Raw genomic sequence first — 24,878 nt, forward strand, 5'->3', positions numbered from 1 at the left:
GAAGACGATTTTTTACTGATTATATTTTTTGTCTTTGACTTTTATCTAACTTGGGCTTCCTGTGTTTTCAATCTCTTATCGAGTTTTCTTCGGTGTCCTTCGTTTTAGACCGAAGGAACATCGAACACAAAACGAATTTGAACGACCGGGTTCGGAAAACCTCGTAAATCATTCATTGTTTTGGTCGGTGCCACGTAAGAACGCCTGGCCAAAAACGACTGGAATGGCAAAAAGACAATAACCACGGTAAAATAACGATGGATAATAAACTACATTGATGGCGTCGATTTGATTAGAATCCACACAAACTGCCTTGGAAATATGAAGCTAAAAGAGAGGTTCATTTTTGGTGGGTGCTTAGGAATTTTAATTGTGCCGTTTCTATGGCTTCACATAACGGAATATCAAGAACGGCAACTTGATGAAAATGAGAGGACGATAAGATTCCTACAAGCTCCTGACCACTCAGACTTCAATAGTATAGAACATGGACACAGTTTATCAAGGACACGGTTAAAGTTCAGGTCCAACCAAGAGTTAAATAATATTGATAGTAATAATAATGTAAATATGGACACCAAAGAAGATAAATCTTTACATATTTCAAAAGAAAAGAGATCGACTGAAAATTTGAATGAAAAAGATGATGGTGATGATGATGATGATGATGAACCAGATGATCCATGGCTTACTTGGAAAGAAATGGTCAAGTTACGTCAGCTAACTTCAAGTCAACCAGGAGGAGTTAATACCATATTAGATGGACTATCATTCAAGCCTATAGTGGCCGCAGGAATAGGGTACAAAGGAACGCAGTTGAAGGCTACATTCTTGCTAGATGGAAAACAAAAAGTTGTGTTCAAACCAATGAGGTGAGATATATATAATATGCTTTTCCTTTTTTTTGCAACGAAATGTTGAGACTGTCTTCCTTTTTGCCATACCTCGAATTATCCAATTGTGTAGTTCCAAAAATCATCCACACCCACCCCACAGAGGAATTTGGAATTTCCGAAGAGTAGGGAGGTCAGAGAAAGAACAAAAATTACAGAGTTTGTATGGAAGAAAATTGGAATTTCCGGTGGGTAGGGGAGTGTCTTAAAAAATTCCTCCATGATGGGGGTATGGATAATTTTTGGAACTACACATTGATCATTTATTCATTTTACTAATTTATATTCTTTTTCATGCTTGTAAATGTATATATGTGTGTGTCTGTTTGGGCGGGGGATACGGAATAGGGTGATTAGATCTGCTTCTGCTGATAAGTGTGCAAGTGTGAAAATATCCAAAATGAAAATCTTCAAATATTTTGAACCATCTAATTTCATTTTAACAAAACACTTTTTTTTTGTATTTTAATTTATTGAAATCTTGAATTTAAGAAAATCATTTGACCTTACTGCAATACCACAGGTATCCAAGAGATTATGTAATTGAGGGCAAGCCTTATGATGGATATGACAGACACAATGGAGAGATTGCTGCCTTTCATGTGGATAGGTATAATGTCATCATAATCAGATTACAATTACTTCACAGAAATTATTTTGGTTGCAGTACTATATACAATATGAGCAGCCAATCTGAATTATGAGGCAGTGCATATCAATTAGACAAAATAATGTACATATTGCATATCACAATTTTCAAATCTATACCAAATGTATCAAAATAATGTAATATAATATGAGCAGCCCCTCTGAATGAAGCCCATATTGATTGGACAAAATGCTGTATATTGCATATTTATTTTTTAGAAGTATAATTTTACTACTAAGTTGTTTGAGATTGAAAATATGAGATTGACAAAGAAAAAAATGCAAATAACAAATCAATACAGACTTAATTTTCCTGGGTGACTTATTTCTATAAAGCATTAATTTTGTAGTTTTCCCCATCAATGATTCATGAATCATGTGATAATTTGTTATACAAGATGTACCTGTACACACCAAATCGAAATATGGCAACCAATTTGAGTAACTTACTGTTGTTCTGGACTGACTAGCCTCATGTTCAAAACAGAAAGTATTTTTACGTGTAAAAAAAGGTTTATAGTCAGTCCTTAAAACTCATCATAGTGATAAGTTTGGCCTGAGGGTCAGGGTATGAGGGTTATGTGGTCACGCCTAGTTAGTCCGTTTGCAAAGTTGACCATGGTAACCGGACCACATTCCACCGCCCACCTGGCACCTGTCACACCTTTATAGGTGGAGATACTTACCATCACACTCTTAGTCCTCCAAAGTTAAGAGGTTTTTTTGAACGCTTGCCCAAACAACAACACAATAACAAAGTTACCACACTGCAAACCCTGCCAATACCCCTGAACCACCAAGGGGACCCCCCACACTGTCCAGTGGTGAAACTGCTGACCGGTTGGACAGGGTTTTAACTTTGCCTAAATTACATTCATTCAGAATGATAGTTATTCAAATTGGTGACCATACTTTGATTCAGTGTTCATAAATATAGGTTCTTGAAGAAATATTCGTGCCTTTTATATTAATGCTTTTGCATGAGTAATTTTTTATGGCAAGAAATTTTATCTTTCTTTCAACTTTAAGTTATAAGTGATATATTATACTAAATACATATCCTTACATTTATGTTGCTAGGATACTAGGATTCAACAGGGCACCACCAGTAGCTGGTCGAAAGGTCAACCTTGAAGATGAAGTTGAACCTATTGCAGAAAGAAGCCTACTTAATACTTTCTTTAAAAAAGGTATAAATCATGAAGTAAAATTGTCTACATTATCATTTTATATTGCTATGGAAATCATACCATTGGTTTCTGGACCTACCATCAAGTTAACCTCCTTCGCAGACATTGTTAGGGTTGTCACGTGAGAGAAGCATTGCGTAATGACCCTGATTACTTCTGCAAAGGAGGCTACCAACAAGTTGACCTGCATCATAATGGACCTTTACGATATCTACAGCCATCAGGCGTTTGCCCAAACCCTCCCCCATCCTCCCTCCTTTCCTCCCCTCTTCCCTCTCCACCCTCTACCCCCTGCACTGCTCGGCAGCTTTTTAGACCCACATTTGTAATTCCCTTGCTATCATCTCCTAAAAATATTATAAGGTCCTTAATCCTTGGATTCCATACATACATACTTATACCAGGGCTTAAAATAACAGCTGGTCATAAGACAATTTCAGGCCATAATTGGAACTCGTCCAGCCAAATCTTTGCCTTGCTGGTCATTAATTGGACCACCAATGTTGAGCCAGAAATGAAGTATGTTCGAGTTAAAATAAATTTGGCAGTCATAATGTCCATGTTATTTTAAGCCCTATTATATATTAGTAATAATATCCTGATACCAATTATTTCTTGTTCTTCCAAGATGGTAATACTTGCTTCTACGGCGTGTGTCACTACTGCAACAAAGAAGAAGCAGCATGTGCTAACAAGACTGTAATGGAGGGCTCCTTGACGATATGGCTGCCGCGAGGGTGGGGTTTAGCAAAGTGGCGACACCCTTGGCAACGAACTTACACGTCCAAAAAGGCAATGTAAGTTTTTATTGTCAAAAACTGTGAATCTTGAAAAAACTTGTTACATCTGCATTGAGATTGGTTCTTATTAACATAACGTTTTCAGCCATCTCATTCTTCATCAGGGTAAAGGTTTTGACGCAAATGAAACAAGTTTTTTTTACAATTGATATACCTGTGTATGCGTAGCGCGGTTCGGTCCTGTAGGCTGAAAACGTTTTATTCCTGTTTTTAGATGGGAAGTAGATAATAATCACTGCAAGAGGGTACTCAAAAAGTACCCTTATGACGAAGGACCAAGATTACTAGATATCATTGATACAGCAATATTTGACTTCATCATTGGTAAGTGTGATTCATAACAACGTGCATGTTTTGTGCTTCGTGGCAAATAAAAGGACATACAACGTTATGAGCTTCTGACAACGCTAAACCACCGGGAAATTTGTTTTTACTATAAAAAAGGAAAAAAAAAACGCAAAAAGTTTGCAAGAAAAATTGTTATAAGCGCGCGCTGACGGGGACGTCCCGCCAACTCTTATTTACCTCCGCTCTCAACTAATCATTAAGCGAGAAAATTTTACATTTGTTGTAAAACAGCTTTTTCCGCATGCTCCCTTCAGCAATACAACGCCCAAGAACGCTCAAGTATTAAAAGCCGTATTAGAAGCAATGGATTCTACCTTTTTTCAACGCTCTTGGGAATTCTCGCAACCCATCAATACTTGAACACAATCCTCAAAAATCGCGCGCTGAGATACGTTGCAGTTAGTATGCAGTATAGTACCAAGTTAGCGCAGAAATTCGTACGGCTGGGTCACCTCCATGATATGGACGCACTGCGCCATGAACCTGACGATGCCATGTCAGAAAATTGATTTTGATTGGATTATCGTCAATGACCTCGTACGCTGTGATTGGTTGAAAAAAAGTCGTCAGTTACTTACCTTGAATGGCCGTGTGTCGTGGCTGTTGCACGGTGTTTCCATAGCTACGCGCTCGTTGCAAGCTAACTAACCAATCAGATGGCGCCTTAAATTAAAGCTTTGCTCATAATCGCAAGTTGTTGCTTTGCAGGTAATGCTGACAGACATCATTACGAGACATTAAAGAAGGGTGACGAAGATGGTGTACTCGTTCATTTGGATAACGCTAAGAGGTATGACAAAGATGAAAGGAATTAATGATAAATAAGATTTAATAGTGGCTACACAGAGAGTCTTTTCCTCTGGATTCCAATTGGAATGTAAAGGTTGATTTTTGCCTAGGGATGAAAACCGGAGAACCTAGAGAAAAACTCTCGAAGCACAGGAGAGAACCAACGAGCAACTCTACTGATTCACATACGAAACCGAGGTGTTTAATACCCAGTAGGCGACCAAGTGTCTTATTGTATTCTTCGCCTGCCTTTGGGCAAATCTTGAAAGTCAATAAATAAAATAATGAGTCTGGGAATCAATTCCGGTTCACATTGGTTAGAGGCGAGTGCTCTCGCCGCTAAGTCACCAATGCGTTCCGATGAGATGATTCCAAAATTACTCCCAAGAGTTTTAAATGGTTCAGTCAAGGAAGGTTCAAAACTGAATTCTTTCTAATGGACTAATATTTGACTTTTTACTGTTAAAATTAACAGGATTTTTTCTTTCAGCTTTGGTAATCCAAAGGTAGATGAAATATCGATATTAGCTCCGCTCTACCAGTGTTGCAGGTATGGGTTATATTCAATTTTATATCAATAAGAAAAATGTGAATATGTTTCTTTGCATGGGCTAAAGGTTTATAAATGAAAAGAATAAGTAGAAGTTTCTCGAGTAGATATTTCGCACGATATCCATCGTCCATCATCAGTTTAATGACTCTCTCTAAGTTTTACATTACAGTGAATATAGAGAGTCATTAAACTGATGATGGACGATGGATATCGTCCGAAATATCTACTCGAGAAACTTCTAGTTATTCTTTTCATCAATAAGAAAGATATGTACGAGATATTGTTGCATTGACAAACGATGTTTTGCTTTGCCTAGCATATAATGAATCCATGCATTTGGGCATAATCTTTTTTACAATTTCAGACCACATGTCCTTCTTGCCCTAAAAATACGCGCTCAATAAACGCATGTGGCTAATGCTATAAAAATGCTTATGATAGAAGAAAAATAAATTTCGAATTTACTATATGTATGAACAAGATAAAATCATTTCGATTAACCTAGATAACGGGAAATGGTTGATCTGAGACCGATAGGAATTGCAAGAGCTCATTAAATTGCAAATGATGGACTTCCTGTGGTGTTGCTCATGGACTAGCGACCTGATGACATCACCTCTACGGCAGTATGAGGCAATATTAGCGGTATCAGCAAATACACACCTTACTGAGCCATTTTCGGCTAATTTTACAATGTTTCTATAACACCAGGGTACGGCGTTCGACGTGGCAGCGACTAACAGCCATAGCCAGCGATAAATCCAAAACTCTCGGTCAGCGGTTAAAAGAGTCTACAGATGCGGACGCTTTGGCGCCAATTTTGACTTCGCCTCATTTGAAAGCAGTGGATCGAAGACTGGCGATTGTTATAGAGATCGGCAAAAAATGCATGGATAAAAATGGAAAGAGAAAAGTATTAAAGGACGAAAGGATGTAGAAAATGAAATGAAATTTAGAAATTATTGTTCCTTTCTGGAGATATTTTCAGACTAAGCTAAAATGCTGGCTCATACACGGAACGAAAAATTATTTGAGAAGAACACTGTTAACCACGATGAAAAATGGCGTGCGCGTATACAAGAGTTCTACAAATGGCCATGTGGATGCGCAGTACGTGTGCGCGTGATTAATAGTAGGCACCGTTGTAGGATCGAACGTGGCTTATTAGGAATTACTTGAATTCGTTGTTCAGCTATAAATAATCCCTGTGTTGTTGGTTGACCGAGGTATTGTTTTTAGAGAAATGTCTTACACAGCTCCTTGATTCCTGCTTAGAATTTCACCAGTTTGGAGGATAAGCTTTCCCAGTCATACAGTTGTGCTCTAGCTTTAGAACCAGTAAGAGCCGATCAGGAACCCACGGCCTTTACTTCTTATGCGCATGCTGGACGACCATGCGCAGTTAGAAATAAATACCCTGGGTACGAAATTGCATCAAAAGGTTTTTGACATCTAGCCAAAATGGCGCCGATTACGTTAGAGCCTTGCATAGACTCATGGCAGTGGAATAGCAGATGGTTTTTGAATTGAACGAATAGGAAGAAATTAACAAATGAATTATTTTTCCATGAAATATTTTAGTATCTTAGGTACATGCTTTATTCAGAATGAAATACTTATCACATTTAGAATGAAATAATTATAGTCGCATTACGTGACCTCGGTCACACTTAACAAATCACTTGATCTGACTATAATGGCTTTACCAAGGTTATACAGAAATGCGTTGCATCGTTGGGCTGTTAAATAGTTCAAAGCTTGAGTGACGCTTGATTGGTCAGTTGACATTGTATTCGACAAGAAACGAGAGAAATTTGAAAATTAACACGGTAAATCAATTAAGACGCAATACACGACGACTTTCAAAAATGGGCGTCAAACGCGGTTAGGACTAGGGACAATTGAATGGAAGCGAGGTAAGTAAGGCCTCATTAGTAAACAAAGCCTGTTCAGTACGATATTTTGTGTCAATGTCATTCACCCTTACTTCAAGAGACGCTTAAAAGAACTCGAATTGGTGAGATGAATGACATTGACACAAAATATCGTACTGAGTAGACTTTGCTTACTAATGAGGCCTTGCTTACCTCGCTTCCATTCAATTGTCCCTAGTCCCAACCGAGTTTTGCGGCCATTTTTGAAAGTCGTGTATAAAAGTATTAATCAAAGCAATACCCTAGAACAGCTCATGATGCAACGCGGTTCTGCAACTCCCTAACAGCCAATCTGAAGATGACTAAGATAGTGTAGAACTTTTTAAAATTTTAGATTCCCAGAAAAAGATATAACTTATTGTGAATTTTCACGAAAAATATATATTATAAAACCAAAACCTTGGAATATTTTCTTGCATATTGACCAGATACTATTAATATAATAACCTCAAGTTCTATAAATAATGTCATTAACTATATGATATTGAAATATGGGACTTAAAATTGTGGTTCTTGATATTTCACTGGCTTTGCTATGGCTTCAAAAATGTCACCTTTGGTAAAAAGGCAGTATTGTGTCATGTGAACTGAAACATGGGACTCCGAAATTTTGGCCTGACCTGAGAGTCCTCTTTCAGGATAATCAGAGAAAGAAGACGAACTAATTAACTAACTTAGATCTGAAACTTGAAATATATTGTGATTATATATATATATTTATTTGGACACTTTTTTTCTTTTTTTGGTATAAGTTATTAAATACTGGTCTTTTCGAAAATGAGCGGAAAACTGGTAGCGAGTAAGACGCGCACTGTTTTTCGAATCAAGTCACATTTACTTTGGTTTTCGGTCTGTTTTTCAAGAGAGTTTGATTAGCTTTCCTCCATATTGAAAAGAATCTTGTGGTCAGCGCGCGTTCTACTCCGCGTTACCAGTTTTCCGCGCCCCCTCGAAAACCGCCAGTCTTGAATGTCACAATCAGATATACTTTGTTCAAGTTCAATTAACAAAACTTATAATTATAAAATAACCTAAAGTGGTTATACTTAACACGAGTAATAGTAAGTAGTTAGGGACCGGTCATTTATGTATCGCCTGGGAGGGGGAGGGAGGGTAGGGGAGGGGGAGGTGAGGGGGGAGGGAGGGTGGGGGAGGGGGAGGTGAGGGGGGAGGGAGGGTGGGGGAGGGGGAGGTGAGGGGGGGGGGGGAGTGAGGGGGGATTGTAGATCACGGGTTGAGTAAAATCACTCTAAGTGTAATATCGTTAATATATGGTGCTTTTTCAAGCTAACTTTTAGATTCTAGCTAGATTTTTAAAGGAAATCGCCCACACAATATGCCCTTTGGGCTTTCGTATAAGGTTTCCCATTTCACACCATGTCATTCTCTAGAGTATGAAAAAGCACATGAATATTAGTATTAATATCAGTACAACTCCAACAATCTTATTTATCAAGAGAATGACTCGGGGTCCAGTTGAAATGGGAAAAAAATATGGAAAACGATTACTCCTTTGAAGCTACGAAAGTTCTGATCTATTCCATACATCTTGAGTCCAAGGAGTACTAGTTACGCGGAATAATCCGACTGCACAATTTGCCGAATCTTAAGCATACTTAGTCTTTTTTCTCTACTTTTGATAAATATTATATAAGTACTTGTTTCCCATAAAGTTCGCTGATGCAACGTTAACAGCGCGAACACTCGACTTTTGAACATCAACCGTGTATCGTTATATATTCAATATATGTTTTTGTCATGGTAAAACTGATTCATCACTGTAGTCTTTATGTGGTTTTAGAAGAACTTAGTACTCAATACATACATGCTATTTGATGGTGCTCGCAATCCAGAACTAGAAGTTGTGCGATTCTGTCTTCAATGTCACTCGTCATGATGCCTTTGTTTTAGACTGGCGTAGGTTCAATACTATTGTAACCAATCTCCTTCTCTATTACTGTTAAAACAAAAGAAAAACTATCGTAAAAGTGCTACTACGACGAAAATCGCTCAAACTTGGATTCAGCTGAAACTTCCTAATAATATTCTTTAAAGGTCCAATAATCACTGTATGAAGTGTTTTCTCGATATTCAGGACGAAAGTATGATATTTTTACGATTATTTTTTGGAGTCTGTGACGTCATACACTCAACATCGAACATCGCTCCATACATTTCTTTGAAGTTTATGATCAAAATATCAGTAGTAAAGGGAGAAAGAAATACCCAAACACCCCAAAATGTAAATTATAGTCACAAGTAATGTGAAATAAGCACATAAGCCACCCTTTGGGCTTCATAGGAATAAAATAAATTAAGGATTTATATACAAAGAAATATATGTAGCAGTGTTTGATGTTGAGTATATGACGTCACAGACTCCAAAAAATAATCGTAAAAATATAATAGTTTGAGCGATTTTCGTCGTAGTAGCACTTTAAGAACTGAGAAGAAATGTGAACCATTTTTCATTTCCATTCAAGAGCTCAGTCTGACTGACAATGCTCTTAAGGTTCAGCCTAGTAGAGTTTGTAGAGCGATTTTGTTAGGTCTCTCCCTTAATTCAAGGGTTTTTTCTCTCTAGGTTTTCTTGTTTTCCTACCTCCACAAACACTAACAAGCTAAACCGAATTCTTGTCTGTATATGAGTCCAGTTAGCCATGCAGTGTTATAAAATACTCACGAGGTCTATTTCTCGAACGCGGGCAGTTCTTGGCAGCATAAACGACTACTCCAACCAAAAGACAAATAAACACACCAATTCCTAGGAATATCCAGATGTTTTGATCAAGCTTGGTTATTATATGGTAACGCACGATGGTCGTGTTATTATGACGTCCAGCACGACCATCAATAGAATCATTGCTATAGTTCGTTCTCTTAACATCCTCGTTGATATTACTCTTCGGGGTTGATTGCTTAGCACATTCCTGTGTTTTAAAGTCTAGTCTGCATGAATGCTTGGTTGTTAAGCCTTGGTTAAGGCACTGTGGCTCGAGCTCATCAGATGTGCTGTCTGGGCAACATTTTGTACACGGCCAACAGTCTTCGGTTATCGAACGGTAGAACCTATCAAAACGAGACAAAGAAACTTATTTCAGCACTCGGTCATACGTGTTTAAAAATTATCTTGACCGTGACCGTACCGTGTTCTAGCATTTTGATTGGACGAGCAGTAATACCGCGCCCTGTGATTGGTCCAAAGCACGCGTACCGTCTGCCGAACCGTTTCTCACAGTCGTATTAACCATTCCGAGGTTGACTGATAGAAAAACTGGATTGAGTTGGCAATGCAATGCATTTTGGGGCTGTGGTAATGGACGAATCACCCGTACCCGGGACAGACGCCATCTTGGAAATATGTCCTTGAAACTGTATCAAAATGAATGCTACAATGTCAATTCGATCCTGTTTTTTCCTCAACCTCGGCTAATAAATTGTACATACTCTATACAGCTTTTACGCGATCACTTGATGGGCGCAGTCATTTTGTATTGTAGGAATAATACATTTATTTTACAATACTTATCGAACTAAATTCTCCAGAGTAAAGGATTCTATCGTTCTGCCATCCAACATGGCCGCTCGCGGGACTCGCGGGAAGTGATATATAAAATATCTATTAACAATGCATATTTTTTACGAAGTGTCTAAATGTCCGGCAGCCAGTCACAGAACTCAAATGACTAACTGGCCGGCAGTCGATTAAAAAAAAAATTAAGGTTATACAAACTAAATTCCACACCTAATGCTCCTAGCTCGATAAAGAACCGTCAAGCGATTGCATTTCTGGTTCTAGAACGAAAAAATCATGCTTCGTTTGCGGTCGGCATATTATATTGGAAGGTTGTTTTCATGGCACTTAAGATATTTTTCGTCACATATGCACACTGCCGGTCACAGAACTCACAAATGACTAAATGGCCGGCAGTCGAATTAAAAAAAAATTTATTCAAACATGAGTTTCAAAAGGAATGAAAATATATTATCTCGAATAGCTTGTATAAATTGTATTTGGATCAAAATTGGAGCGTTTGTCGTTTGTTGTAACTTTTGACACGCTCAATCGAACAGTCTGCCGGTCACGAAAGTCTTGAGACTAAATGACCGGCAGTTTCAGATTTTATCAAAAATCACTCAAACATCAGTTTCAAAGGGAATGAAAATATATTTTCTCGAATAGATTGTATAAATTCAATTTGGATCGAAATTTAACAGTTATTGACTTCCCTAACATTTAGCAGTGTTCACTCCCCTAAAATATTGGTGCGGTCTGCTTTCTTGGAGAGAGGAGGAGAGAGTTAGGGTATCCCCCTCAAAATGGCCATTTTGTCTCTAAAAAGAACATAGAATTACCTTAACTTTAACACAACATAAAAGCTGTGTTTTCTATTGCCCAGATATAAATCTAGAACCAGAAACGGTTTTTTATCGAGCTAGGAGCATTAGGTTTGGAATTTAGTTTGTATAACCTTGATTTTTTTTTTTTAAATCGACTGCCGGCCATTTAGTCATTTGAGTTCTGTGACCAGCTGCCTGTCATTTAGACACTTCGTATTTTTTAAAAGTTTCGGTCAATAGGATTTTTTTTCAATAACAACAAATCAGATATTCGAAAAACGAAACTAATCTTGCATCACGTGAAAATATCTAAGCAATAAGCCTACGGCTTGAGTTTCGAAAATTATGCAAGCAAGCACTTCTTAGGTCGGTCGGGAATCCCCCATTTTGTTATCCATTGAATCGCCAGACAATGTCTGAACTCTAAAAACCATCTAGATACTTCCCCTCTTGTTTGTTTTGTGTCCTAGCAATCTGGTATTGTGGCTATCTTTCTAAATATGCAGGCCCTGCCTAACTTCGACAAATTTTTATCAGGCTCATGACCATTCTTTTTTAATGCGTCACCAACTCGTGGTATTTCGTCACGCATTCCTTAAGAGTAGGCTAGCGTGACACATGACATTTAAGAATCACTTACCCCGGCTTACACTTGCCGCAAATGGCGTTATGCGTTGTGTTACACTTTCTTATGGTTATTTCGTTGTCCCCACAAATCGTACATGGTTTGCAAGAAGAGATATCGTTCACATCTGAATAAGTTATGCCTTTCTTGCAACCTTCACAGTGAATTGGTACATCGATACTAACATATGACGAACACTGGGGGGTCAATCCAAGACCCTTTGGACACCTAGGACAATCCCAGCAGCTCTCATTGCTTCCACTGAGGCGCGTTATCTGGTCCCAGCTGCATGTAGGGCTCGTGTTTACTGTAACCAGCTGGGAACACAAGAAATGATGCAAAGACGAGTTACTAATATAGTCAAGCCATGATATTGCATCTATTAAAGCAATCTGGCTAAACACAACGAGCTAAATTCCAGCACCATCTGTGAGTTAGCCCAGACTTTGATCAGCTCAGAGGTTGTTTCAGGGTTCCATCTGCGATTTAGCTGTGACCTGACTTAGATAAGCCCAGAGGTTGTTTCAGGATACGATAAGTGATGTAGTTACAAATAAAAACAAGTTAACATGAACAAGCAGTCGAACAAGCTAGATTTTTCTTTCTTTCAAATTGTTGCACTCTTAGCGCATTCTTGCTGTGTGATTGTGTCTCCACACACCCCTAGTTCGTCATGTTTATGGAAGCAAAAAAATGTGCAATAACCGCATCGGCATTTAAAAAATGTGAAAAATGAATAAAAAAATGCTACAAAGCTTAATCTTATACGATTTTCAAGAAATTACATTAATGAATTATTTTGCAACAACTTTTTCGATAACAACGAACATTTACTGAGTAAAAAACTGATTAATGTGGAAAGCATTTTCCACTTGGCGTTAGGGGTTTTTCCCCGAATTAATTAGCTGATCCTTGAAAAAAAAATTAAAGGAATGTTTCTAAAATACCAGTAGACTTTATTTGTTTCGCCTTGGTATGTTTATGATATATTAGTTAGTTATAATTTTGTACTTTTTTGGTATTTTTTTGCTTTGAACTTATGAATGCCAATATCGGCGTTTTGTAAATTCTATTATTAGTAAATACAAATAAATGTAATAGATAAGGAAAAAATAAACGAACAAGAATGATAAAGATTACTTACTTCAGTGTCTACTCAAATGCTTTGAAATTTTTAAAAGCTTTTAAAAGTACAGAGCTTTATTTTCATGCTACTCAAAGTATATTGAGATAAGTTGTAATGAAATAGAATAAGATTCTAGCTTTTGTCTCTTCCTTCCGGAGAAAATTTTACCTAATGTCGAAAGAAACTAAATATAGCGACAAAGACTATTCGTGAGGGTACATTTGGTAGTACATATTCGTACGTAATGGTAGTCACGAGGCTCGTTGTCAGCAGTTTTGCTTACCTTGTCTGAGTATATCACGATGAAGTACAGCACAACTGCTCCTAGATTCGAAGTCTTCATACTTCAAAGACAACTCTGAAAGAAACCAAGTTTCATTAGTCATGACTGGTGAAGTACAAATACAGTACAAATGCAAAGACTTCAAGCACGATGAATGCCATTAAGTTTGGACCTTTGAACAAACAGAACATCTAAAATCGTAAGAAAATCTAACTAAGCATTTTATCGAACACTGCTTTTCTATTTATAATACAGCATATTTAAATGTTTATATTCTCGTTCTTCTGTATTTTGACTCTACGACTGACTACAACAATGTCATCATGCTAAACCCAAGTTTTCTAAACTGCAAAAAAGTGGATCAATGGAAAAACAGATTTCAACTTTTCCCCCATCTGCCGCGTCATGATTTCCGACTTTGAAAGGACGATGAGCTGTTGGGAATTTTGAAACTTAAAAGTAACTGGAGCAGAAATCCCTCTTGCTTTTATAAAACTATTAATACGATCTTTCTCTCAACTAAGATGCATTTAAACGAAGATAATTTTACGATATTACCTGGAAGATACGTAAAGAAGTGTGTTCTTAGCAGGTTTCAGACCATTCAGTCATTTAAAACACTTTGCAATTGACATCAGTATTTGCATGCGTTTCCGAATAAGGGGTTTCCCCAAGTTGCTAAAGTAACGCAGCCAATGTGACTATGTTGGACTAAAAATATAATTCTTTTTAACTTTCGCATTGTATAAAAACAACAATCTTGCTGGACATTTCCCATTTTTGCCCAATAGACATTTTTTTGTGCAGACTAAAACTGTTTTTGAACTGTTTTTCACACAATGCCAACCATGTTTAAATAACAACGAATGTTTTACGTACAATATTATTAATCTTGCCAAAGTCTTCACTTAGTTTTGAAAATCGAGAAATGACTAAGTCGAGGAGATTTCCTTTCTTGGATCTTTCTTGGTCGTACGATAATTTACTGAATCTGGATCTCTTGGAACTATTAGAGCGGTGGGGATGACGTTATCGTTCTATTTATAAGTGGATCACATGACGTACTGTGCGTAACGGCTGCCAGTAATGATGCAATTTTTATTTTGGAGTGGTGTATTACATAAACGAGACTTTCTAACTTTCAAGTTTTTCCACAGTAGCGAGAACAGAGCGGCAAATTTTATACTCAAACTCCTCCACTCTAGGGGTTATCGCTTTCCAGCTGGAGAAAAAAACAAAAAAAAAAAAACAAACAGCAAGAGCAACTTATGAACTACCGTGATTTGGGATGCCTTAAAGTTAGCTTAAATTCGTTTCTGAATTTGTAGGCAAAACAGGTAAAAAGAACGAAATATTTCGTTGGATTTTTGAGGTAAGACTTGAGTTGATATAGCAGTCTGCAAGGTAGGTTTGACTACATCATAATAGCTGTTCCCCTTACACCTGTAAAAACTCGAAGAAGGTTTATGTTGCGTTATATAATATTTAAATTATCACTTTATCAAAATGCCATTAATATCCTTTTTTTAGTTATGTTTGTTTTTACTATTAAAAGGGTCGTACTCCACCAGGGGTATAGCTACACCCCGAAAAAACATTTTAATTACTTTTGCGAATCGAGGATAATCGGAAAACCTTCGCCCGCAGAAGGCACCGATTCGAAAATCGATGAAATTATTTTTGTATACACTGAGTAAAAAACTATGATGTTTTCTTGTTTTTTTTTTTTTCTTCTTTTTGTTTCTTTCTTTCTTTTTCTTTTCCTTTTTCGTTTTCGTTTCTTTTCCTTTTTCAGCGTACTCGCCTCAGTCGTATTCAAGAAAGCCATCCGCAGCATTCGTAAGGATCTGGTAATGAGAGTGATGGTGCAATAATTTCTTGGCTAACGTGACGTAAGGGGAATCCCGACCCTAGACAGAAACGGCGTTTCTATGTTTTTTCTATTTCTTCGCAGAGGAATGGAAAAGCTCTCTAAAATGTTTAATTTTACTGATCCAAAACACGTAAAGAAGCTTATCAAGATCTTGGCATACATTTTCATGATGAAGTTTAGTCGTAGGGAAGGTGATTTCAGGTGTAGACCACCTAGAACTTGCAAGGTTAGTCATACCTCAAAAAAGCCTTTGCAATGTAAATTTTTGCTGATTCATTTTATATTTGAAGGACGGGGATTTCCTTTCGAGAGTTTATGGGCGATTGTTGTTACTGTAACTATAGAGACGAATCAATTCAGAAATAAGATAAAATTTTGCTTTTTCGAGTGTCTTTCTTGACGAGTCGCCATTAAAGATGGCGGCGCCGGCCGGCGTTCAAATTTTTTGTATTCGAATGCAGTCTTTAAGATTTATTCTTAGTCGGTAGTAATAAAAAAGAAACTGTTGTTAGTCGGTTTTTTTATACTTTAGGGAAGAATCGATCCAGAAATATAAGTTACCGATTTTTTTATCTCGGTAGTTTTACATACAAATTTTTTATTCAATGATATCGCAGATCTTTAGGATCAGAATTGAATTGTTTCGCCAAAAAAGTGTCTTTTGAAGTATGATTTTGTTTCTTAAATGGTTTTCTTGCTTTTGAATACTGTAAATGGTACCATTTAGAATTTTTGAGAATGCTTTATTGAAGATCGATAACCGGTCTGGCTTGTTTGTCTAGAACCAGACTTCTTGCCATATATATAATCCGGTTCTGCTACCAGCATTAAAAATCAAGCTGAAATCAAATCGTTTTCTGGCTTTGTACGAAGTCTTTGACAAGCATTTCATCTAGAAATGAAAGTAATTCTTTTACTTAGCACATTTAAGAAAATTTCTGTTCATTCCAAGTTTGATCTTAAAAATTTGTGAACTGCCAATTTGTGAACCGAACGCTCAGATTAAAATTCATAAAAAATTGGTTAAAGAAGCCTCGTATATTATTTCTGTACTGTTTTGGTGGATGTCAGTCAAGGCATTTGTCAGAACATTCCATAAGCACATCCTCTTGAAAACTTTGTATTTTCCGACAATGTCATGCAAACTCCTTGATTGATGCAGGGCTGCCAACCCTTGAGATATTAAAATCTGGAGAATTGATAGGGAAGGGACATGACGTCACAGCGGATGACGTATATAGTATGATTTCGGTGACATCATGATGAATACGATGTCATTCACGATTACGTTATAATGAATATGACATCATTCTTGCAAAAAATACCAGAAGTACATATCTAGTTATGATATGTAGTTCTGAAAATACTCATTGACTCCAATGTATAGCACATAAAACAGTTCAGATTAGGCGCTTAGATATGTACATATTAAAGTACAGTAAGTGTAAGGTTTGATATCTAAATCGGAAATCTTTGAAATTTTATCACCTACGATTTTGTCTTTAGAAGTTGGAATCCAAAAGGCGAAAGTCCTAAAAGCTCCCTCTGAAGGGATATAGTGATCTTGCACAATGTCTAGATCTCAAAGTGGCAAATTTGCTACATGTTCACTGAGGTCAAACCAAAACGTATGCGAAAAGAGTCTCACAAGAAATGGTCAGCTTCATGGATCATCTGGGAGATTTGAGACTCTAATCTGGAAACTGGGGGGTACGGTCCAAAATCTGGAGACTCCTGGTTTATCTGGGAGAGTTGACAGCCCTGTTGACATCAACCAAAACCTGCTTTTGTCATGATAGAAACAATCGCTAGAACTTAGGTGTGTGTGATTGAGAAAGGCTGTAATTATCCCAGTAAATAGAATATATAAATAAATAAACAATAATAACATGAAATAGAGAGGCAGATGAGAAAGTTCTTTTCTGTTTGAACATGCTCATGTCGCTTTTGGGGTAGAGAGAAGTACATAAATGACAGTAGTCTGCCACACTATAAGGGTATAGTTAATTACATGTACAACAAATTAAACCCTTTGACTTGATATAAGGCATAATATTTTTTCCATTTCAGACCATGTGTCATTACTAGAGTATAATTTCTTTGTTGAACAGTTGCACATGAGAAGACACACGATGAATATGAACTCAAACAAAGCTTTTCATTTTCAAAAGATTGACATGAATGGTTTAAAATAGGAAACCGTTATGCCCAATGCAAGCCGAAAAGTGCATTGAAATTATTGATGAATATATAAATTGAGTTGAAAGAGAATAAAAGGTGTCTTGAAAAGGTATGTTTTTCTAAAGTAAAAACCTTTAATTTTTTTAATAACAGGTTTTGATTGTCTTCATCTTCATATTAAAGTTGCTGCAAGCTGCTAATGGAAGTTCATGTGGATACAATGAAGCGCTTCAGTGTAGCAATAGTAATTCAAGCGATTGTAGCTGTGTGAAGTGCTTGGTTTGCCCACCTGGAGAAGGGCTGTATCCACAATGTGGGTCTAGAGTATTGAAGAACAACACAACCATGCAATGCAAACCTTGCAAAATGGGAACATATTCAGACCAAAGGGATTTTGGCTCATGTCGTTCATGCGATCCTTGTGCACGTGTTGGACAAGAGACTTTAAGAAAATGCACTGCAACACAGAATGCCATATGCAAAAAAGGGTCTTGTATAGATGGGTTTCAGTGGGATGATATGATTAAAATGTGTGAACAAGTACCTTTTACCCCCAGCAAGCATGCACAAAGGAGCACCATCTCTCAAAAAGCCATGACAGTAAGACCATCAACTGATCAAGAAGGACCAATATTAGCATCCTCTAACACATCTGGCAATGTTTCAGGTCCAAATGAAACAGTACCGACCACCATGATAAAACAAAGGAAAACCAAACCCCCTCAAATAATACCCACCAGAACACCATCAGTGAAAGAACAGCCAATATTGAAATCCAGTAACATGACCAGCAAGAATGAGTCAGATTCAAATGAAAAAGTGATAAAACCTATCAAAGAAATAATAACAAGAACCCCAGATTGGGCTTATTATATTATTGCCTTTTTGTGTCTTCTTCTTCTTCTATTTCTGTGCTATATGGGCTTTAAGAATAGGGAGAAGATCAAAACGAGGTATTTAAACCCTTTATACTGCTCATGCAAAAGATTTCTGGTGACCGATGAACAAATAGAAGATCCAATTGAAACTACACCAATGCATCCAGATCTTGGAGAAGAAGTAGAGCTGGAAGAGATAGTTTCTTCCAATGGACGAAGGGCTGATATGGATCAAATGCAACAAGGGGAAAGAGCAGTTCAGGGACCTGCAAGGTCTAGGTCTGATGAACAAGATCCACAATTAATGGTAGATCATGCTGCTAATTCAAGCCCTATGGAGCACCGAGGAGAGGAGGCCACTCGTAAGTTAAATTATGGTAAATAGTTTGAAAAGGAGCAACAATAAATAAACCTCTTCACCTTTGGTGTAATATTTTCCCATTTCAGACCACATGTCGTTTTCTTGTGAATAAGATCCTTTGTTTAAGCTGCTTCCATATACAAGTTTCAAACTTGCAAACAGAATATCAAAGGGGCAGAAGCCATAGGCGGTCATTAAGGCTGAGGTGGATAAAACGGCCAAGGCCTTGATAATTTTACAATATCATGTGAAAACCAAATTCAAAAATCGTTTTATTATACATTTTGTAAAACACTAAGAATAAGACTTGAATAAAACCAAGTTTGAATTCTGCTTTGACAGAAATATTGGAAACAATTTCCATTATGACCTTGAATGAACTAGACATATAAGGAATGTAATATCTGCAGGAAAACCTAAAGATAATACATACATTTATCATGTTGAGTTCATGTGATATCATGGACTGGCTGTAGGCTCTTGGCCAATCAGAAGTGAGTAAAATGTATAATAATTGTCATTAATGGCAGAGCATGAAATAACTTATTATATTAATATAATATTATTTTACTTATACTTCCTTTTGGTCAAGTCTTGTAAGGCTTTTTGAGACTAAACAGCAACATTTAATATTTTGAACTCACTGTACACAGTTTTATTGAAAAATATTAAAAAGATCTCTCTCTATGGATTTTTTTTACCAGATATTCCTGATCTGTATGCTCAAAAATTGAAAGACATTCCAGATGATTTGAAGTGTAGCATCTCAGTCAAAATAAGCAAAAAAGTATCAGGTTTGAAAGGATGGGAAGAGATGGGAGGCCTCTTTGATATATCCAAGGATACCCTTGAGGAAGTCGAAACACGATGCTCTTATGGATCACAAAGTAAGCTTCCAGGTCAAGAACTGTTTGACCTTCTTGTGTCAAGTAAGCCAAATCTTACTGTCAAAGAATTCATAGTAAAACTTAAGTTAATTGATAGAGAAGATGTCATTGATCGCATCCATGAAAAATGGAGTAAGTTGGTCAAAGGTCACACTTAAACAGTATGTATGTATAATGTGTAGTCCCAGAAATTATCCTTAACCCCACCCCCACTCTCCACGGAGGGTTTTTAAGAGACCCTCCTACCCCCAAGAAAGTACAATTTTTTTTCCATACAAACTCTGCAATTTTTTTCTTTCTCTCACCCCCTTCCCCCTCCCCCAACTCTCAGAAATTCCAGATTCTTTAGAGGAGAGGGAAGGGTATGGGTAATTCCTTGAACTACACAATCTTCTAGCCATTCCAGATGCCACTCCACTGCATCATGATCAGTGCCAATCTTATCATATGGCAATTGAGCGGTTATTGATTCAGATTGCATTTTTTATTTGTTCCCCTTTCTTTATTTTGAAGATGTGAAGACTTGTCTTAAGTTGAATATGAAGTTCCCGCTCAAATTTTAGCCCAAATTGGAATTCCTTAAATCAGTGACTGGTTTGAACCAGCTGTTTTCTTCTCAACTTGGTGCTGTATTAGTGGTCTTTGCCCTCCAAACTTAGTTGATTTGAATTGTTCCCCAAATTTGGATGCATGAGAAGCAGGAGCAAGTTTAAAGTGGTAAACTGGGAGAGGAATTAAGTAGAAAACCCACTTCTTCTCCCTGTGTGTCACATTTCAAACTCACCCTCATGCACTAGACAGGAAGATAACTCAACTTGACAGGGGGATTCTAGAGGGAAAAGACACAGCTTACACTATGCTGCATTTGTTGTCCCAAATTAAAGCTATGTGCCAAAATGATTCAGCTCTTGCACAGGAATCATAATGCAGTGTTGAGTGGAGCAGCATCTGGATTGGATCTTTATAGCTGATCATAAATTAGCTTTATTTAATTGTTGGCATTCTTTGTGCAGCAAACAGCTAATATATTATTATGATCAGAGTCCATTTTTAAGACTTAAAAAAGAATTTATCTGAAAAAGCAAAATGTTATATTATGCCAATCACAGTTTTGATATTGTGTGGTATAATATAAAGACATGAATCTGCACAGTTGCAGTACAGACAAGTACCCTGCAAAGCACTGCGTATGATGTCAAATCTCAACACAGTGGGAGTACAGACAAATACCCATCGCACTGAGTAAATATGAGGACAGTTAATGTCCACATAGTGGTTGTCACTGACAAGCACCCATTTGAATATGAAGACAGTTAATGTCCACATAGTGGGTGTCACTGACAGAGTCTTCATTTGAATATGAAGACAGATAATGTCCACATAGTGGGTGTCACTGACAGAGTCTTCATTTGAATATGAAGACAGATAATGTCCACATAGTGGGTGTCACTGACAGAGTCTTCATTTGAATATGAAGACAGATAATGTCCACATAGTGGGTGTCACTGACAGAGTCTTCATTTGAATATGAAGACAGATAATGTCCACATAGTGGGTGTCACTGACAGAGTCTTCATTTGAATATGAAGACAGATAATGTCCACATAGTGGGTGTCACTGACAGAGTCTTCATTTGAATATGAAGACAGTTAATGTCCACATAGTGGGTGTCACTGACAGAGTCTTCATTTGAATATGAAGACAGATAATGTCCACATAGTGGGTGTCACTGACAGAGTCTTCATTTGAATATGAAGACAGATAATGTCCCCATAGTGGGTGTCACTGACAGAGTCTTCATTTGAATATGAAGACAGATAATGTCCACATAGTGGGTGTCACTGACAGAGTCTTCATTTGAATATGAAGACAGTTAATGTCCACATAGTGGGTGTCACTGACAGAGTCTTCATTTGAATATGAAGACAGATAATGTCCACATAGTGGGTGTCACTGACAGAGTCTTCATTTGAATATGAAGACAGATAATGTCCACATAGTGGGTGTCACTGACAGAGTCTTCATTTGAATATGAAGACAGTTAATGTCCACATAGTGGGTGTCACTGACAGAGTCTTCATTTGAATATGAAGACAGATAATGTCCACATAGTGGGTGTCACTGACAGAGTCTTCATTTGAATATGAAGACAGATAATGTCCCCATAGTGGGTGTCACTGACAGAGTCTTCATTTGAATATGAAGACAGATAATGTCCACATAGTGGGTGTCACTGACAGAGTCTTCATTTGAATATGAAGACAGTTAATGTCCACATAGTGGGTGTCACTGACAGAGTCTTCATTTGAATATGAAGACAGATAATGTCCACATAGTGGGTGTCACTGACAGAGTCTTCATTTGAATATGAAGACAGATAATGTCCCCATAGTGGGTGTCACTGACAGAGTCTTCATTTGAATATGAAGACAGATAATGTCCACATAGTGGGTGTCACTGACAGAGTCTTCATTTGAATATGAAGACAGTTAATGTCCACATAGTGGGTGTCACTGACAGAGTCTTCATTTGAATATGAAGACAGATAATGTCCACATAGTGGGTGTCACTGACAGAGTCTTCATTTGAATATGAAGACAGATAATGTCCACATAGTGGGTGTCACTGACAGAGTCTTCATTTGAATATGAAGACAGATAATGTCCACATAGTAGCTGTCACTGACAGAGTCTTCATTTGAATATGAAGACAGATAATGTCCACATAGTGGGTGTCACTGACAGAGTCTTCATTTGAATATGAAGACAGTTAATGTCCCCATAGGGGGTGTCAATGATGACTGCCTATGATGTCAATGGGGTTGTCAATGATGACTGACTATAAATAGTGACATATTATATGCAATGCATATAGTGTTAATGGTCATTTTGCAGTTAAATGTATAGAAAATGTCTGTTCAAGCATAATTAGAGTACTGTTTAAAATAGATAAGTAACAGCTATCACAATTCATTTGCATTCACACTATATCAAGCTAAACACAGAGCTCATTAATGACTTTATTTTTGAATTATTGATTTCATTCAATTTATAATTCATTATTGAAAACGAAGTATTCAAAAGAAGAATAATTGGAAAGTTTGTTGATTGGATTACTACTTAGGAGTTCACAGAAAATCAAAAGCCACAGTTATCCAATCAACAATCAAATTTTCAAACTATTCTTTTGAATATTGAAGACTTCGTTTTCGATAATGAATTTCTAAATCAAATAATGAAATCAAGAATCCAAAAATAAAGTCAATGAGCTCTACATGTTCATACTTGAGGTAATTTGGCTGTAAATGATTGACTTATATTATGACAGTCATAGTTTTTACTTTCAGCCATGGCCAATGTACTTATAATTCTGCCAATAATTAAATGTTCCTTAAACTACATATGCATATGAATATTTGGGGGATATAGTACTTGCAGATTTTAAGAAACAATAATCATAAAAATGAAATCAGGACCTGTAGTCAGTTTTCATTTTTGTATTAGAACATGTAGAATATTGCATACTGACAAGAGTCTATTATAGTTTCTATATACCAGTAGTACCGAACCTTACACTCGGTAGATCAACTGGTTAGTTAGAATATTCTATACCTGTTTGCTGCCAATAATGAACTGTATCCTAAACCACATTATGCATTATTATTGTGTATCACTAGTAATATACAAGTAGATGTTTTTCATTGGTTAGGATTATTATTTTGGATGATGTAGTACTTGTGGTTTTTAAGAAATTAATGTGTGGTTCCAGAAATTATCCATACCCCCTCCCCCCACAGAGGGGTAGAGGGGATGGGGGTCTTTAAAAGAATAAGTAATAATAATATTATTACTCCATTGGGAGGGTATGGATAATTTCTGAAACTACAAATCATTATTTCAAAAATGAAATCAGGACCCGGCAGTCAGTTTTCATTTTTGTATCAGTACATGCAGAATATTGCATACTGATAAGATTCCATTACTACTTTTACCAGTAGCTAGTACATAATTTCAAATATTGGTTAAAATATTTTAATCCAGCTTAGGGAAACCTTTGTAGTCTAGACATCATCTGAACAGCTTTTTATTAGTGTCATATGCATATACAATAGGGCTAAAAATAATTAACGGCAGTGCTCCATTTTTTAATGGCTTCACATGTTGGTCTAAGCCATAAATTGGACTGGTCAACATGATGCATATGTGTTCAAGACGCCATGACTTGAAAAAAAAATGAAATCAGGACCAGAGTGTCAGTTTTCATTTCAAATCGAGTAGTCATAGTTTATGTTCACATGTTGATGCATGTATATTGTATATATTAGTAATAGTTCATAGGCATATATAATCAGCTAATATTATAACCAACCATCAATCACTTATATTATAGTTTAGATCAGCTTGGTGCAGAGCACATTTATTAAATTAACTCATTCAATTTCTGCATATTTTTCAAACATTGTATTCTGGCTTCTATATTATTTAACAGAGTCCACAAGGCCACTCAAAATTGGCTGCTTTAATTTTTAAAAGGGTTTTAACTAATATAGATAATATTTAGTATTTTATTAACATGCTGTAAATATATGGGCTTGCACATGGGCATCTAGCTAATAAGAATCTTATACACAATTATTGTAAAACAGGTTTAAAGACTTAATTTAAAGGAGAATTCATGTAGAGTAACATGAAAAATGTACTATGTAATAATGAAAAATGAATGCCATACTTAAAACATAGAATGCATCAATTTAAGTGGGGAATAAAATGTGTAAAATATGAAATGTAGAAGATGTCTTTTATTTTTAGAATGGGAAAATGAGAGAATGGGATTTTTTTTAGAATGGGACTGGGATTCATCTAGATCGGGAAAAATGGGTTTTGGCGGTGAGGTCAAAACAATGTTCCAGAATAGGGACCCAATTTTATGAATTAAGGTGGTGGATACCGGTAGATACCCCCTCCCCCCTCAGAGACCTGTTCAAATGCTCGATACTGTGGGTCTGCAGTGGCAATTTCTATACACAAATATGTTTTTTTAGCATACATGCAGACAGACAGTCCATTCATTTCTGTGATTTGGCTTTTAGTTTTGGAGATATTTGGAGACAAAATCTAAGATTTCGCAAGAGGTTGTGGGTACCGGGTAACACCACCCCTCCCCCTAAA

The 24,878-nt window shown here is 36.8% G+C and overlaps 3 protein-coding genes across 7 annotated transcripts; 2 read left to right on the forward strand and 1 right to left on the reverse strand.

The window, feature by feature from the left end:
• Positions 1 to 204: 204 nt before the first annotated feature.
• Positions 205 to 14,995, forward strand: LOC116308140 (glycosaminoglycan xylosylkinase). Of its 2 annotated transcripts, none has more exons than XM_031718517.2 (8): positions 205 to 872; positions 1,417 to 1,503; positions 2,622 to 2,731; positions 3,360 to 3,528; positions 3,746 to 3,855; positions 4,588 to 4,669; positions 5,159 to 5,218; positions 14,859 to 14,995. In XM_031718517.2, the coding sequence occupies exons 1-8, from the start codon at positions 322 to 324 to the stop codon at positions 14,869 to 14,871; spliced, it is 1,182 nt and encodes a 393-aa protein (XP_031574377.1). In that variant the 5' UTR covers positions 205 to 321; the 3' UTR covers positions 14,872 to 14,995. The 2 variants fall into 2 exon arrangements, with proteins under 2 accessions (XP_031574377.1, XP_031574376.1); XM_031718516.2 differs by lacking the exon at positions 14,859 to 14,995 and adding an exon at positions 5,933 to 7,138.
• LOC116308141 (uncharacterized) lies at positions 8,378 to 14,508 on the reverse strand. Of its 2 annotated transcripts, none has more exons than XM_089025320.1 (5): positions 14,410 to 14,508; positions 13,531 to 13,605; positions 12,137 to 12,438; positions 9,839 to 10,224; positions 8,378 to 9,112 (listed from the first exon to the last, which is right to left on the reverse strand). In XM_089025320.1, exons 2-5 carry the CDS (start codon positions 13,588 to 13,590, stop codon positions 9,063 to 9,065), a joined length of 798 nt encoding a protein of 265 aa, XP_088881446.1. In that variant the 5' UTR covers positions 13,591 to 13,605; positions 14,410 to 14,508; the 3' UTR covers positions 8,378 to 9,062. The 2 variants fall into 2 exon arrangements, with proteins under 2 accessions (XP_088881446.1, XP_088881445.1); XM_089025319.1 differs by lacking the exon at positions 14,410 to 14,508 and adding an exon at positions 14,089 to 14,176 and having other exon boundaries at positions 8,379 to 9,112.
• A 277-nt stretch (positions 14,996 to 15,272) lies between the features above and the next one.
• LOC116308138 (uncharacterized) lies at positions 15,273 to 24,493 on the forward strand. 3 transcript variants are annotated; one of them, XM_031718515.2, is made up of 4 exons: positions 15,273 to 15,380; positions 15,485 to 15,629; positions 17,738 to 18,839; positions 19,528 to 24,493. In XM_031718515.2, the coding sequence occupies exons 2-4, from the start codon at positions 15,489 to 15,491 to the stop codon at positions 19,866 to 19,868; spliced, it is 1,584 nt and encodes a 527-aa protein (XP_031574375.1). In that variant the 5' UTR covers positions 15,273 to 15,380; positions 15,485 to 15,488; the 3' UTR covers positions 19,869 to 24,493. The 3 variants fall into 3 exon arrangements, with proteins under 3 accessions (XP_031574375.1, XP_031574373.1, XP_031574374.1); XM_031718513.2 differs by having other exon boundaries at positions 15,325 to 15,629; XM_031718514.2 differs by having other exon boundaries at positions 15,325 to 15,629; positions 17,738 to 18,824.
• Positions 24,494 to 24,878: the final 385 nt, after the last annotated feature.

The sequence above is a fragment of the Actinia tenebrosa genome, unplaced genomic scaffold, assembly GCF_029948245.1.
Source record: "Actinia tenebrosa isolate PJP-AT-01 unplaced genomic scaffold, QUT_ActTen_1.0 PGA_scaffold9__36_contigs__length_13948895, whole genome shotgun sequence".
In the NCBI taxonomy this organism is placed as follows: Eukaryota; Metazoa; Cnidaria; class Anthozoa; order Actiniaria; family Actiniidae; genus Actinia; species Actinia tenebrosa.